This window comes from Eimeria maxima, genomic scaffold (genome assembly GCF_000499605.1).
Source record: "Eimeria maxima Weybridge genomic scaffold, Emw_scaff142, whole genome shotgun sequence".
Classification (NCBI taxonomy): Eukaryota; Apicomplexa; class Conoidasida; order Eucoccidiorida; family Eimeriidae; genus Eimeria; species Eimeria maxima.
The window spans coordinates 22,070-38,796 of NW_013564384.1; the positions used below are offsets into that span (position 1 = coordinate 22,070).

At 51.7% G+C, this 16,727-nt stretch overlaps 3 protein-coding genes across 3 annotated transcripts; all 3 read right to left on the reverse strand.

Moving 5' to 3' along the window:
* Positions 1–1,992: 1,992 nt before the first annotated feature.
* Positions 1,993–4,434, reverse strand: EMWEY_00017150 (glycine-rich protein 2, putative; the record flags this gene model as incomplete). The annotated part of the gene is made up of 7 exons (XM_013479868.1): positions 1,993–2,090; positions 2,314–2,662; positions 2,756–2,935; positions 3,045–3,126; positions 3,444–3,509; positions 4,115–4,214; positions 4,350–4,434. The coding sequence occupies 7 exons, from the start codon at positions 4,432–4,434 to the stop codon at positions 1,993–1,995; spliced, it is 960 nt and encodes a 319-aa protein (XP_013335322.1).
* Positions 4,435–5,080: 646 nt separating this feature from the next.
* EMWEY_00017160 (geranylgeranyl transferase type II beta subunit, putative) lies at positions 5,081–7,192 on the reverse strand (the record flags this gene model as incomplete). Its single annotated transcript, XM_013479869.1, has 2 exons — positions 5,081–5,512; positions 6,083–7,192. The coding sequence occupies 2 exons, from the start codon at positions 7,190–7,192 to the stop codon at positions 5,081–5,083; spliced, it is 1,542 nt and encodes a 513-aa protein (XP_013335323.1).
* A 2,499-nt stretch (positions 7,193–9,691) lies between these two features.
* EMWEY_00017170 (Aurora kinase, putative) lies at positions 9,692–15,572 on the reverse strand (the record flags this gene model as incomplete). The annotated part of the gene is made up of 4 exons (XM_013479870.1): positions 9,692–11,679; positions 11,807–11,882; positions 12,002–12,105; positions 12,299–15,572. The coding sequence occupies 4 exons, from the start codon at positions 15,570–15,572 to the stop codon at positions 9,692–9,694; spliced, it is 5,442 nt and encodes a 1,813-aa protein (XP_013335324.1).
* Between the last annotated feature and the right edge of the window lie 1,155 nt (positions 15,573–16,727).

A 16,727-nucleotide genomic window follows, 5' to 3' on the forward strand; every position in this document is an offset into this window, starting at 1 on the left:
CCATGTCCGGAAAGTTGGACAGATGATGCAGGGCTCTGCAGGGCGCCATCCCACTACCAGGGGAAGTTAGTCTACGCGTGCCACTATTCTGTAGCCTGGTACGCGCTCTTATTAACGATGTCCTGCGTTTAGCTGCGTCCTTCAAAAGCAATTCACGGACTTCGATGAGCCTTCCAAGGCTCTATGGTAAGTACTTTATCCCGACCGCTGCGGCTACAGCAGCAACAAGCTGGGCAATGTTTAACTCATATGTTCAGGGCTCAGGTGCGCATACATATGTTGCTAGTTCACAACATGAAACTGAAACGGTCCCCTGTGGGAAGGCATGTAACGTCCGATGGCCATGCAAAGGATATGACGCAGATTTCACGACGAGTCAGTGTCCTGTGATGTGGACGCCAAGGGGTGAGGAAAATAAATTGCTGCGCTTCATAAACACCAGAGATCAGCATCCTACCACCCCAGCCGACGGCAAAACATGCGAAGCCCCACCTTCTTACGTGGGGCCGTGCGACCCTTCGCAGCGCATTCGTAGGCCAGGAACCTTGAGGCATACCTAATCAAACCGTTCAGCGCGTTTCAGGGGGAGCTTCCAGTGAAGAAAAAGCGCGTGTTGCAGCTAGATGCCAATTCCAATGGCCGACCAACTTCCTCGCCCACTATGATTTCGGTGGGCCTTGCCCTCTGGGCTGGGCTGTCGCAGAGCTTTCTCAGCAGGTACGCGCACCAGCATTAGGGATGGATATTAAAGGCCTCTTTAAGACACCTTCCAGCTGCCTAAGTGTCACGCGCCAGAAGGTTACAGAGGAAGCTGTGCCAAGATGCAGCATCTCAGTGGCATTAGCGATGAACAAAAATACGACTTCGTGGGTGGATTGCAGCACGTTGCAAAGTGCCGCCCCTTGTCGCTATAAACTCGTTCCCCACATCAGATGATGAGGTGTTCTGCGACGTGGCCAATCAGAGACGTCGCTGAGCGGAACTACGCAACCCCGTGCCCTTCCCTATGGCATTTAGAAGAAAAAGAATCGGGGATTTGCGTTGCCCCAGCGACGTACACGGGTCCTTGTCAGCCGCGGTTCTCCTTCAAGAACTACGACGCTGACATGAAAAAAGCATTCGAGGGACGCTGCAAGGTACGAGCAACGGCTACTCAAAATGTCGTCGTCATTGTCTTGAAGCCATATTTGAAGGCATACTTCCCCACTTCCGCGTTCTCCGCCTTGCCAAAACTCCAGCCAATTATCTGGACTTCTCCTCTAATCAGCAAAGCCAGCGGACCCATCGGGCCCGGCCCTACTACGCTTCGGGGGATGGTTGTCTATCCTCATCACATGATCTACCTTCCATCTAAGAATAAGACCTTCCGTACCCAGCCGCCGCTAGCTCCTCCCAAGGCCCCCGACATGACAGCATCTCTTGCTGCCGCAACAGCGAGGCATCTTGAGAGGCTCCGGGACATCCAATCCTCGGCAACTGATAAGCGACTAGGATCAATAGTTCAGGTACGTGGTACAACCTACAACGCTCTACAAAGGTCCACGAGCCGCCGCGCCGCTTTTCCCAGGACGTCATTCAAGAGCTTGCAAATCAAGGTGGGGAGCCACGCAAATGAAACAGCTAAATAAAGGATTGGCTCCTGTACATTTGCTTGGGCACATGCCTGTCAATCCCCACGAATTGAGATCGCAATTTAGTGCGGCGCACAGTGAAATGTAACCCACATATCCAAAATGCCCAAAACGAACGCGCACTCTAACACTGCGTTCCCAAATGGCAGCGCGGCTAAGCTTTCCCTACTCTTGTTCTCGGCAGAAATCCACCGGATATAAACATAAACATGGATCAAGGAAACAGTGGGACGACGAAAAAATGTTGCAAAGTTCTCCAACTTGGGAACACTTTTTCGTCCCACGTGCTGAAGAGACTGTCAACGCTGCAATCCCGTTGCGATGCGAGACCTTTCATGCGGCAACAATTATACCTCTGATGTCAATCCTTCATGCCCAATAATACAGATTCGTTAACGAATTCAAATGGGATCACCCGGCACCTGACAGAACGCTTCATGTGGTGTAGATGCGATGCGTCTGTGAGAACAAAGGAACAGCCACACACCCGTCCACAGCACAAGAGGTCTTGATGGATCACAGTTCAACCGTTTCATTCCACGAACCATGCTGCGGGTGACGCAGGGCCCAGCAATTTTCAAAATGCTGGACCGAACAAATCCAAGATGAGACATTACAGAAGCGCATATAACGATGGCGATGTGACCCATAATAGACCATCATCATGCATAACTGTTGTAACCGTTGCCGCCGTATCCGCTGCCTCCATAACCGCCTCCCCCGCGGCTGCTGCTGCTGTCCCCATAACCGCCCCGGCCCCCGCTACTACCTCCGTAGCTCGAGCCATTGTACCCGTTTCCGCCATAGTTACCACCTGCATAACCACCATTCCCACCTCCATAACTGCCGCCGTTCCCGTAACCATTGCCGTTGCCGCCGTAGCCACCCCCGTAGCCACCCCCCCCGTAACCACTACCCCCACCAGGTCCATAACCTCCACCATTGAACCCTCCGTTACCGCGTCCTCCGCTTCCGCCTCCACGGCCGCCTCCACCAGATGGAAGTAACTTTCGGACAGGGCGAGGGTCGCCCTGAACAATCAGAGCCCCACACTCACATCGCATGTCGGTTCAAAGCATGTGAACATTGGCAGAAATGTATGTATGTAAGTACCTAGGACTCACCTTGACGGGGGCACCACCAGGGCCAGTCACATTCACGGCCTTTTTCCGACCGTCAGACCCGGTCTGGACGAGAAACTCAACTTGTTCTCCTTCACTGAGATTTCGGAAGCCTTCGGCCTTTATCTCCGTCTGGTGGACGAACAGGTCCATCCCGTCTTCAGAAGTGATAAATCCAAATCCCTACATTGAGAGAAAAGAAATCTCACAAAGCAACGCTGCGGGCAATCACTTGGGGGCTCAAGGGAGTGGTGGCCTGCAGTGTAAGGAGGAAATGTTACTACTAGCTAACCTTCAATGAGTCAAACCACTTGCAGGTGCCCCTTTGAATATCACCCATTTTCGTGATGCCACCTTCGCAAGAGTCCCTTTTCCTGAGGAAGTCGCCATGCCAAACACAGTGAACCGGCACGCAGTGGAGGGACGCGAAGGCCACTTCGAAATTGACCTAGTAGCATGCATTCAATAATAAAGTACACGTCTTTCGATTATGTAAGCTGGCTGTCTGAGAACAGATGATGGAATCCGTGTGGCCCGGTGTCCTGGGTAATGTTCTGCTTTCACGAAAAATGCGCTGGGGTGCCTTGAATGGAAACTAAAACAGGAGATCCACAAGCATCTCCCAAGCCTACCTTAACTATAATAAAGACACAAAGAAAATATCCTGACAGGGCGTGTTTCTGTATGATACCTGTACGAAACATTCATGTGGGGTGAAGGAGGGGTGACAAGCGTGCACCGGGAGGCGCATGCCTGCCTGTACGAACCCACGTGCGCCAACCTTGAGCACGCGAATATTGAATTTGCTGAGCGTCGCTCCTTCATCAGTGTTCTTATTATTTTAGAACTCCATCGTGATGAATGGATCTGTTTAACTACAGGGGCATAGACACATGAGTAACATACAACGTTAAATTTTCGGTGGCATGCTGCCGCTAACGGTACACGTAGCATACCGCTAGAACTCTCGGTCGTTGGCGCTGCAAAGTTAAAAGTCTACTTATTTCGACGTTTTAAACCACAATACATGTTTTTTACAATTTAAAGCGAATAATATGACCTCCAATGATGTCAGTTTTACATGAAAGACTACAATTTGATGGCGATCAGTGGTGGGCATGGATGGCCAAAATCACGCGTTACGCAGGATGAATCGTACTTAACGGAGTTTAAACACCTAAGTTTTGCAGCTTTCAGGTGGTAGAAAAAAACACCAAGCATTCAGTGGTGCTGAGTTATCCACCGGGGACACTATGAATCCTTTGCAGGGTAGCATTGGCCCCTAATCTTAACAAATTTTAAGAGCTACAGTAGAAGAAAATACATCAAGTAAGCGTTACGCAAGTGTTGCTTGCATCATACCAAGTCTCCAGGCGTTCTTGTCGTAGTGGCCCCATCGCCTGGAGCTTCGGAATTCTCGCCGAAGCTGCGGCCTGATGAGTTGCGACTCTCCCTGCTGCACCTTATGCAGAAAGACAGCCCAAATATGACCACAAACAAGTTTTGTTGACTGCATGAACCAATGCTGTAGAAGCGTGTTGTGGGGCTTTGCTTCCGTTGAGCCTGTAATGATGCTGAGTATGAGCCAACTGCGGACAGACTGTTCTGTCCTCAGTAAGCCCAGTCTGTCCGATGTCTGCAAGTTTCTCTGAAGCTGGCCTTACTCGCCCTCCGTAGGCCATCGGTATGCAAACAGAAGTCTTCGTGAAATGTCTACAACAGCGTCAGTGCAAGCATGGAAAAGGCTGGGATGTGCTCCTATCTGTAGCTGTCTGGGAGCATAAATTGCAGCAAGCTGTATTGCAACCCACGCCAGGCCGGACCTTCTCCCACAGCTCCAGATTGGTGGGCCGTTGTGCTCAAGACGCCTCGAGACTGGGGCGGAAGATCAACTTCTCTCAACGAAACTCTTATATTAGCTACGTCAACATGTAGAAGGGGAGTGTTCTGGTGTACAGACGATACAACGAACAGACGATGCCGCACATTGGGAGTCCCCACAGGAAACACTTGTGTCCTGCAGGGCTGTTGCCAAAAAATTGGCAGTGCTTGCACTTCGCTTGAATGATTTACTAAAGGCCCGTGTGGCAGCTGTCCAAGCAAATGCAAAATCCGCATCCAACCAACAAACACACAGTATGGTAGAATGGCTTGTTATTTGCTCCTCGTCGGATAACGTTGAGACTGTCTTCCACTGAATATGCAATGGCGACTGCCACCGTTGGCGCCGCATGAGTCCCTGCCACATGGCTACAGCAGCACCTGCATGGAAAGTCCACTTACCTGACAACGTAGGGCAGATGAACGCAGTAAACAAACGCAAGATGTCTAAAGACTATTAGCCAACTGCAGCGGCAGCGCCGTCTGAGGATCCAATGGCTGCAGAAGCTGTCTGCAGGTCGCTTGCCACTGGAGATTCTGCTGGATTTGGTGCTCTTGCTCTTCTTGCTGCGGTTCCCGCTGTTGCAGCTCCAGTTGCTTCGTTTCTTCTTTCCAGCCGTGAGCCAGCAAACTAAGGCCCGCCAAGGCAAAAAATGTGTGGAACGGGTCGGGACAACGCAACTGTTTCTCTGAGGACTCCAGCGGGCCCGTACCAAGCATACTCAATGGGTTGTACATGCCGCTGCTGTTGCCGTCGTTATTCTCATTCGTAGACTTCGATGGTTCCGTGCAACCCTCACAGGCAGCACTCGCCACGCAACCCTTTTGTGCTGGCGAGTGGAAGAACGAGGAAGCCCGCGAAATGCCTCCAGAAGGATGCTGCGCAGCAGCAACAGCAACAGCAAGGGCTGTTGACTGCAGCACCTTCAGTGGCGCCTTGCCGAGCAGCAGTAGCGCAGCGGTCACCCAGAAGGTGTAGCAGCTGTCACCTTGTTTTCCAGGGCGGCCATGCAAAGGCCCTTCTGGGAGCTGACGTTCCCTTAGCCATCTGCAGCAATAAGAGCAGCCGCATACAACAGGCAATCTTAGGGTCCTACAAGTCGAAGAGTTGCATCGGCTGGTGCTGCCAAACCAATAGACAGAAGCGTCACCTCAGCAGCAGCTACAATGGTGCAGCATGTTAGTGCATGGCAGCTTATCTTGCCTCTCTAGTCTTCTCGCCTCTTCCATCCCCAAAGCACTCCGACTTTTTAGAAGTGACAAACAACCAGCAAAGCAGAAGGCGGCGCCCGCATGTGGCTCAGCACCAGGTGAGACACCCACGCCACCGTCTGGGCCCAAAAGAGAGAGCAGCCAAGAAATCGTCTCATCAACACGTACGCCAGCAAGCGGATCCTGTATGAAAGCTTGCCAAGACACTCCATTTAGGGGCTCATCAAGTTCTTGTACCTGCCATGGGTCGGGGTCTGTAGGTCCCTCTCTGAATGGAGCAGGCTTTTCACCAGCGATTTCCTCTGGCGTGACAGCAGCAGAGTCTTCTTCAGCGGCACTACCAACAGCACGCGCAGCAAGTGCACCAGAATGAGGCACAGGAACCGCGGCGTTGCGATTATGGCGAGCCTTAACAGCCGCGTGTATCAACTTCAGGCTGAGGAGACAACAGAAAGTGGAACGCACGTCCCCCTCACTTTCCCACTCCACCTCTTCTGTTGTTGCTGCTGCTGGCACCGTCGGAACCGGTGCTCCTGCTGTTGAGTGACTGCAGGAGCTGCACAAGTTGCTCCAGCAGCGGCGATGTAGTGTGTTTGCAAATGCTCCATCCTCTAGCCTCTGTAGAGACAACACGAAACGTCGGAGTTGCTGCAGGGTTCCTTCTGAGAGAAGAGGGAGGGCGTCCAAGAGGGCCAAGGCCTGCAGGCCGCTGCAAGTGGAGAGAGCTGTAGCTGTTGCACCCTCGGCCATGTTACTGCTGAAGCCAATGGCTGATCGATCGCAGTGCAGATGAGATTTCGCCTCTAGTGAAGCTGCAGCTGCAGTTGATGGCATGACTGTCCCTTGTGACGCCTTTTTATCTATGCCCCCTCCATATTCTTCCCCCCGCTCGGCTAGCCCTAATGGGGACCTTACTTCTGGAGCTGCTGAAGCCCATCCTGTACACTGCCTCCTGCGGAGACAAGAGAGGATGACCTTGAAAATGAGGTCCTCCTTCACTTTCGGCGGAAGAGGCACTAAGTTCGTTTCTGGATGGTGCCCCTCTTGACATGACAAGGACAGTGTAACTCGTGGTTGCAGCACTGCGAGACAGCACAGGGTCCAGTACAGTCCACTCACCAAGGACTGTTGCTGTTGCTGCAGCTCCATAAATGGAGTGTGTGCTACATCAGCAGAGATCCCAACAGAAGAGGCGCTTGGAATCTCCTCAACATATGGAGTACCGCAAAACATTCTTAAGCCTTTCTGTAGCTGCCGCAGTACATAAAGCCGGTGCGCCGTCACGTTGAGGTACCGTTGCTCTGAAGCTTCGGCAGCGGTAGCCTGCCCCGTCCCCAGTACCTCCATATCCATGGAATATATTAAACAGATACCATGAGTTATCAATGGAGGTGCAATGCTGACGAATAGTCGGTTTCGCCTGCAGGTTCGGGTACACAGCGGACAAGTTGTAACGGCGTTCCCTTCGTGGCTGCAGCCCTTAGGTCGGAGTTCCCCGCTCTCCAGCGCAAAAGGGATCTAAAATAAAAACTGTCCTGGCATCAGTCAAGCAGGAAACTAGGGAGGATTTGCAGAGGCGTGATCCCGTGCAAGCAAGTGATCCCATACTCTAACGCCATCACACTGTGTGCGGGACGCGAGTCGAGTGTATATGCAACTACAGCTATGAGTCAACGTAAAATGACACGAATTCCCCCTAGAACACTTATAGTGCCAGAGACATAAATATTGGGCTCCATGAATGCTCAAGGGGAACAGATATATTCCACTCTACCGTTGTTCCACACGCTTCTGCACCACATTTTCTGGTTTTCGGCTCACTAAGAATGCCTCTGTCTCATTTCTCATAGCGTTGCGGGGCCAGTGTACTCCTTAACACTACTTATAATGTTGTATAAACTCATAAAGAGCCCTCAATCATCACATTATTGGGTGTACCGGAACACAGAAGCCTGTCCCGGCGGTAAGTAAGTGCCGTGTTGTTACTTCAACGGGTTCACAGTTGTTGAGCAGTTGGTAAAGACCTGTTTACAATGCTAGTATCAAAAGGGGAGTTGGGATTTGCCGTTAGACACCGACTGTAGCGAGAAGTGCTGTATGCTAGGAAAGGTGGCCACCTGCTCCACTACCAGAGCCTGGATTGTGGGACACCGCCCGGTCAGGGCACATGGATTCTGGGGATGAGCTTAGATGCTTTTGGAACTAGTGTCACAAGAAGCTATATTTTCTAGCAGCTGACGACTCTTTGACTCAAAGGCCCAGGAACCGCGTAGCACAGGACAAGCGCTCCTGTGCTTACGGCACCTGAAAACAGAAATAGAGGCCGCCTGCCTGCTATTGTTGGGTACTTTCACGGTACATGTTTTGGCTCGCTTGAAGCTCTCAACGGTCTCAGAGCTGAAAACTACCCAGTGTTCACGTCCCACACTAATTCCGAGTAGGTCAATTGTAGGTAGAGTTGGAAGTTCAGTAACTACCACAAAACGCATTGCTCGCAAACTAATGACTGACTGGAGTACTTCCGGCTTGTGGAAAGCTCGAGTGCCGAAGTGTTGCATGCGGAGAGCGTTTTGTGTGCGAGGTCCCTCAGTGCCCTTGAGTTTTGCGCTTCTGTGAGGAGAACAGCCGGCTGATGAACGGCTCGTCCCAGGAGGTCTGTTACGTTGCAGTGGCAACACACCTCTGCAGTGCCCACAAATCGACGAAGTGTAAGGCTTTTCTCTTGCCACAACTGCATAATTTTATGCAGTAAAATGTATCCGTCCGCACCCCCCGACTGTTTCCATCGGCCCTGGCATTGATGCAGTGGTGCTACAGTGAGCATCTGCTGTCCTACTGACAGATAACTGCAGTATAAACTCGAGTAGCTCATTTAAACAGCTGCAAGCTTAATCATAAGCCTGTGTTCAAGTTCAAGGCTAGCTTCTCATCCGCAGCTATATCCATCCACCAAACCCTAGGTGCCTTGTGCAGCAGGGTCAGCATTAATTGTTTCTATTTATTCCTGTGAATACGTCCTAGCAACTTGAGGTGAAACACTCGTCAAAGAAGTACCAGAAGAGCAGTGGAAGATCCACAGCACTTCTTTGAACAGTGCTTCACCTCCTTTCGACGGCATTCATGCACCCATGCTTAGATGCCATTCTGTCTATGCTGCTGATGTAGAAGCGTACGGTAGTTACTAGAGAATACTGGTTGTCTTGGCACCGAGACAGCAGATCTTCGTGTGGCAGCTGCGGTGAGACAGCATCTCCAATGGGATATTTCATCCCGACGACTCCCCCTACAGTGCAGAAGCTGGTATATATATGATGAACGAAGCAACGTCCCACCTCCAGCCAACTCACCCTGGTAGATCACAGTCATCTCCCATAGTGCGAGCACAGCTGATCAACAGAGATCGTGCCCATAGCACCACAGTTGCAATTTGTATCGCTGTCGCCGAAGTAAATGCTACCACAAAACGGGAAATGTATTGGAAAAGCTACTCTTTTGCCAAGCTCATTTGTTTGTGAGCTGGAGCAGTCATAGTTAAGGGCCTCTAGAAAGGGAGTTCCCCGAAGTTGTATGGGCAATTTCGAGGACCAAATCAATACTTACAAAGGTGGTATTTTGCTGCTGCAGCGAGATGCCATTTCGTCCCAGCCACTCCACAGCAAAGGATTGAACTATGCCAGCTCAATCGGTACCAGACAAGCATGAGCTATTATGTAACTGACCTTCACTACCCACACAAAACAGCTGAATGCGGACCCTGGAAAACATGGACAGATATTGAAACACCATTATTTACTGACAACGCCGCAGCTTACACACCCCACCCCTTTCTGGTTCTTTTCATTTCTTTTATCTAAACAAAGAACTTGGACTACTCACGAATTTCATGCTTTCCGGCTGTGGCATGGAAATGATAACCGGAAGTCTACCGACTTGAGCACTACCCATCATATGCTTTTCGTTTGGCAGCCGTATTGCAGTTTCCAGTGAGTCCTTCGGCTGCTCAGATCCCGTGAGGCCTTGGCCACTTGCAAGTATTGTAGAATGGAGCAGTGTATTCTCAGGCATCTTCGCTGTCGGCAGAGGGGGGTGTAAGTGCTGCATTGCCGGAATGCCCCCTACACAGTTCGCAAGGCGTTGCTTGGGGAGTACTTGGAAGGGGATGTACGACCCTGATCGGCCAGGTCCGGCAGGAGTAGTTCCTTGATGTGCAGGCGTTGGGCATTCTGATATCTTTCTCCACCACTGGACGCTTGAATGATCATTTCCTGTATTTTGCTGAAATGGCTTTGGGTTGTCCCTGAGTGCGGCAACTTGCTGAGATGCATTGTAACTGCTGTTTTGTCCAGGCACTTGGCCCTTAGAGATTTCTTGTGAGTGGCATTTCATGCTAGATGCTTGCGATGAGTGCTGCGCGTCCAAACCACTGTTCTTCAAGCTTGGACACTCATACGATTTCGCCAGTTTCGAGACGGTCCGTTGTTTGCTTCCTACGGGATGAGAATCCACCACATTTTCTGCGTTTGGATGTGAAGCCACAAGCTGCTGGCTGGGTAGTCCATAGGGAGCTCCCGATCGTATTCGCAGGCAGCAATACGGTACACCCAACGCCTTCGCTGTGTCATGTTCAAGTTGGTGCTTGTTTGGCGTCGACCTTAACCGAAGTATAGCACCGGCACGTCCACAACCGTTGGGACTTGCAGATACGCTGCGCAGTTTCTTCACACTCGGCAACGACGTGGCGTCATAAGCTGCATGAGGGTCCGCATCCGCAGGAACTCCGGTGGAGCAATTCACCGGTTCGTCACTTGACAGTGTATCTTGAAAGTCCACGCCTTGACGGGGACATGGCCCGTGAGATTGGATATCTCCTACATCTCGCTCTTGCACGTTTCCACTGGAGCAAGATTCGGCCTGCCGATGGAAAGGAGCATGACCTAGCTGCTTTGCCGAGTGGTTTGAGGCAGGTCTTGCTCTCTCTACACTATCTTGGTATTGCTGCTGCCTGCAGGCGTGCCTGCTAGCAGGCACGCCTGCCAGTGTGTATGGTGTAGGCGAGTTCTCCTGCTGAGAGACGCTGGGTATCAGCGTTTCTGTCGTCCACGTTGCAGTCGGCATGCCAAAAGACTGGTCAACTAGAAGTGCCTTTCGGCACCTGTTCTTCTGCGCTGTGGGTGTGGGCCGTCCTTTGGATGCGTTCCTTCTCGATATTAAATGCGCCTCTGATGCTTCAGCGCCCTCTGTCGCGTGTGTACGTTCGGATCCGGAGACTTTGTTTGCACATCGAATAGTGCGGGCTTGCGTTGGGAGTGGGGTGGCTTTTGGGAGCGTCCTGCGACGCGGTAGGGGACAAGGGCCGGTATGAGCGTTCCTGAGAGTAGATGAGCCTTTCTTTGCTATTGTTTCTGTCGATGGAGATGAATTCAGCCTTTGCCTGCAGCCTTCAGTAGAGACAGCATCAATGTCTAATTTACCGTTACACCTCCGGTTGCCTAATAAGCGAAAGTTTGACGCCCTTTCCGCAGCAAGACACTGGCGATTTGAAACAGCCGATAATCTGGTTGCAAAACGTGATACACTACTTTTGGCCGCTGCAACCGATCCCTTAGAGACAGCGCTTTTCTTCAACGAGCCTCCGGGTTCTACTACTTGCTGGGGGCCTGTCTGCGCACAATTCCCGGGTGGGACAGAACGCGGTGAAAGTTCCGCTTCAACATCACAATCGGTGGCCGAAGAAACGGATACCAATTCTTCCAGGTCCAAAGTAGGATCTTTTCGCAGGAGGTGCAATTGCAGCTCCTTCCACATTCGAAGTACCCACGGATGCTGAGCAACGCCTGAGTCACTCGCAAAAGGGCAGCACCTAGAACCAATACATGTTAATACAGCCACTCAACAGGTGCAGCCTACCAACTCAAGGTGTTTGGAAAGTTTGTAGGGCACTCTGTGAATGCGTTCCCTTACCAACCAATGATAATCTATCATTCGGATTATATTTGAGGAGCCCCTTAATTAAGTCTGCAGCATCCTCCTTCATATGCTGCGAATTCAAAGACACAAACTGCACGGCACATGAAGAACTGGATGCTGCATCGGCCTCTGAGAGGAGCTGCAGTTTCGTGTCAGCCACTGAGAGCTGCACGTATGTGATATGCCTACGCTGGGTATTCTGATATCCACTGTCACGATTCGTTGAACGAGCTCGAAGTGCCTTGTTGACTGGAAAGGAGGGCGCCCATCCAAAAGCTCATAGAGAAGCACTCCTACACGCAGATGGCAACACCGTTGAACACATGCTGTTTATCCCTTAACCAGAACACTGGGACACAGGATGGCCGCTGAACGAAACAGAAAGTTGTATATGAAAGTAGCATCTTGCCACAATAAAATGCATATAGGGTAGCTCAAGAACGCCCACTAGAGGCGTGAAGCACTGGGAAGCTGTCATAAGCCTACCCAAACTCCATAAGTCAACACGCCAGTCATGTCCTTGCCCTTTGACCATTTCAGGAGCTAGATAGTCTAGCGTTCCGCAGAAACTGAAGCTTCGGTTGCGACCCACAATGGACCCGCACCATCCAAAGTCCGCAATTTTTAGCACATTCCGTTTGGTTAGCAGCAAGTTTTCAAGCTTTAAGTCTCTATGGATGATGCCGTTGGCATGAACACAGTGGAGGCCATTGACCAGTTGAGCAAAGAAACAGAAGGCTTCAAGCTCTGTGAAGCGTCGATGAGGCTGCTCACGAATACGGCGATAGAGATCCCCCTGCTCACAGTACCCCAACACTATGTGGAGGTATTCAGCGTCTTCGACGCATGAGAAACACCGCAGCACGTTCTGATGCCGTAACAAGTCCCTTTGCACGTATAACTCGAATTCCACTTGGTTCACCATGCCAGCCTGCACCACAGACTCCTTCTCAATGCTCTTGACGGCGACTGTGAACCCGCCCTTCCTATGCCTTAGCCTCCTAACAATGCCGTAGGTCCCGCAGCCAACCACGTCTCGGCGTACATCTAACATATCGTGAGCATCCTGGCCCTTTTCGAAGCTTTCGAATTCTGCGAGAGATTTTATCGGTAAGTATGCCTCTATGTAACTAGAGTCCTCCGCGCAGTCGTCAGCTGTCATGCAGGGTTTATCCTTCCATCCTCTGCATCCTGTTGTTGACATCGCGGCTATCAGTGGGCCTACCGGGATAAGATCATGGGGACCGATCTTGAATCTATCCTGGGGGAGGCAGCGTAGTCTCGGATTCCAGATGAGCTTTTTCCGTAGCTGTAAGCTTGTTGTCTTGTGCTCAGTAGTAGCTTGCGCTTCATCTGATTCGTTGTTTCCAGCATCTCGTTTATTTCCATCTTGCAGCACGGTTGGTGCAGATCCATCTGGAGTCAGGCGCTGGCCATTTGCAGCTACAGAGTCCCCAGCCCCCTGGAGTTCAGCTGAAATTTGAGAATCAAGAGAATCCGTCCTTTGCTCTCTGGATAGGCTGTCGCTCATTTCAGCTGTAGAATCTGTGTGCATGTCAGATCCTGCATCAACTGGATCGTGCTCAGTAGTAGGAGTCCCTCTAAACAATGCTGATTTGGCAAACATACAGACTGGGTCTCCGATTACTTCACACCTCAGCTGCAAACGCTGTTCGAGGCTTCCGCCAACCGCTGTGAACTGCAACTTCTTATTCTCTGCCACGGCAAACTCCGGCCCACCTGAGGAGCCACTAGGAGCTTCAGCACTCTCGCTGACTTCCCATTTCAGTCGCGGTGAAGCATTCTGTACTCCGGCAGGTCTTTTATGATTGGGCTTGTGCTCCATACATTCAGTCATGGGGGTTTCCAGCGGCTCTCTCTGAGATTGCTGCACCTCACCATGGGCACCAGTGTGCTCATTTGCAAGGGCTTCACTAGTTCGAAGTAATGAGGCTTCTGAATCTACAAAACTACTCGGAGGGGGGAATATATCCCCTGTTTGCAAATGGCTTGGAGTGGAGGATTCTTTGTTATGCCCTGGGAGTTGTCGTGAGTTCTTGAGCTGTTCCGAGATCTTCCCAGTTTGTTCAGGCGGGCATCTACTCTGCAGCAGTGTCCTCTGCCTGTGCTGTTTCCAGCAGGCCTGCTGTTGCATGAGTCTTTCCTTTTGCTGCTGGAGAACCTCTCTTTGCTGTTGCAGAAGTTGTTGCTGCTGCCAGAGAAGATGTCCCTTCTGCAGCTGTGGCAGCTGGAGAGTTTGCTGGGCTGGAGCCTTCGGAAGCTGCAGGTGACAGCCGGAGTGGCGAATTCTTTGCTGCTGTGGTACTTCGTGTGAAATGTCTCGGCTGTTTTGTTCCTGGTTAACAGGGGCATCTGGCGACCTGTCTAGTGCACCAGCATCCTGCTTGGGAACGAAGTATCCCGTCACGTCAGCCTGCGGAAGCCTCACTGAGGATTGACAGCAGGGACCTTGTCGAAGATTCAGGTTGGGGGATGGGGGACGGGATCCAGGTGAATTCACAGTTTGTGGATGCTGAGTTGGCTGCTGGCTCTTTCCCCGTATTTGCTCAACCTGATGGCGGAAACCGCGGGGTGTATGCGCCCATCTCACTGTAGGGACGGGGTGGCGCCCTTTGGGGAGGTTGTCGCTCGGAAAAGCCCTTGCATGTTCAACTCTTTTTTTATCAGCTTCCCTTTCACAGTCTACTGTTTGTTCTCTTAAGCCACGGAAGAACGACCAGAAACGACTAGCAAGGCTGGGGAACTGGCGGACAGGAACTGGCGGCGTGCTGGCAGACCGGCTTACGTTGACTTCTACCTTCATTTTTTGGGGCTTCTGAGCAGGCGAAAGACGCGGCACACCCCTCCCAACATTTGCTCTAGAGACGTTGGAGGGATGGAGGCTGTTGGGGGAGCCAGCGAGACGAAAATCACTAGAGCCCTGGGGAGGCACGGAGTGTGGTCGCCAGCATTGGAGCCCAGGGGAGTTGCCTCTGGCAGGCCGTTGCCGGAGAGGGAGGGTACAATGCTCTCTCGCTACAGCTGCTGGATACAAGGTAAACGGAGGTCTGCCATCTTCCTTGAAACGACTTTGAATGGAAGGACTTCCCTCCATACCAGAAGCGCACGGCAACTGGTAACTGCGCTGCGCCAGTTGCACTGGAGGGCATGCGTGATGCTGGGGAGATATAAACTCGCGATTCCTGTCTGCAAGGATGGCCCATGAACCAGGCCACAGGCCAGAGTTGGTATTGCTCGGCTGCGACGGATGCTGGGGCCGCGCCTGCGTCGGTTGCCCGTCCACTTCGATGGTTCTAGTTGGTACCAGTCTGGGGCCTGTGCTGGCTGGACGTGCTGTCATCTGTCTTTGGCGGTAACAACTGTAAACGAAAGTTGAGGGAGTCATGGAACGCCATAGAACCTGAGCATGAGGTTGGTGGGGGCCTGGTTGAGCCTGCTGCTCTGCTTGTTGTGGCGACGGCGTCGAGCCAGGAGGAACAAGTGACCCACATGACACCGCAGTTCTGCTGCGACTCATAGGCGGTGGAAGTGGAGAGGGGCGGAGGGTATGCAACATCTGTTGAGCTGATTGCGTTGCTGGAATTGCTCTTTCACGGGCTTGTCTGGCATTGTTGGGTGACCAGAAGCGGGCCATCTCCGCCAGGCGCATTGCAGCTGATCGTGTTGATGAGGGGCTGCCCTGCCTGTCCATGGTGCGTCCTACTGAGCAGGCAGTGCCCTTGCTGTTCGAGCTGTTCATGATAACAAAATGGCTGAGAGGCTGTTCTTGCCTGAGGGTTAGATAGGAGGGAGCCGCTGATGGCGTGTTGAAGCAACGCCCCGCGCAGGTAGAAAAAGGAACTTCAACTCGTTCATGCTAGGCTTCGCCCTGTTGATAGGTCTTGAACTCAACACGAGAAGGTCGAGGACTTCTCGTTTACCGGCTCGAGAACTGCACGACGTCGACTTTTACAGTGTGTGAAGAGTGTTCCATCCACTGCCGACGACCTCTTCTGTCTCAAGCAAAAGATACCCGGCTTATCATCGAACGTCTTTAAAGTAACTCTTAGGGACACCCAAAGATTTGTTGCTCGCCGGGTGGCAGGATAAAGATTTAGACAAGATGCGTGATGAGGTCGGGCGGCGGCGCGGCGTTACGCCGAAAGTAGCAAAGTAGCCGCGGCATACCTTAGTGTGTGAAGCAACTCCAATCGGCATGCATTTGCTAGCTTCTGTAGACTAGCCCCTTTCAGTCTCAGGATGTTTCCAGTACGGAGGCCAACCCTGAGAAGGCAGCAAGCCCCTAGCGGGTCCCGCGATCGCCACTCGATGGAGCTGCGCAAATAAATTTTGGGATGTCCAGAAAAGAACCTTCCCAGGGTAAGTCTCTTACTTTATAAAAGAACAGAAAGAGAAGGCAAACTTAAAACGTGCTGCTGGGGCATGCCGGCGTCCCAGAAGGCCGGCGGTCAAGTCCCCTACACCGGTGCTGTACCACTTCAACTATTTCGGCCTTCCCATACAGAAAATGGCCCATGGCCCATTTTTAAGTATCAAAAAGCCTTTTTGTAGTTGGTGTAGCATTATGAAAGAGCAAACTGGAAGGATTTTGATGCCAAATGCGAGTGTATTCAAGAAATAATGGGTGGCTGTTGCGTGTCGGCTGCGAACCCGAACGGTAAACCATACCCTCATTGCTTTAGGATGTGCACACATACAAGTGAATAACCTTTTAGATGGAGAATTTTTAAATAGGAGCTAGTCGACACTGCCCATTAAGGGCTTTACTAGCAAGTTCTCCTGCACGAATTTGCCGAAACTAGTGACGCAGTACATCATGGTCAGTTGTGAAGAATTTGGGATGCCAGCGAAACCGTAAGTCCAGCTGCTTTCTTTCACGTAAATGCTAATTTTG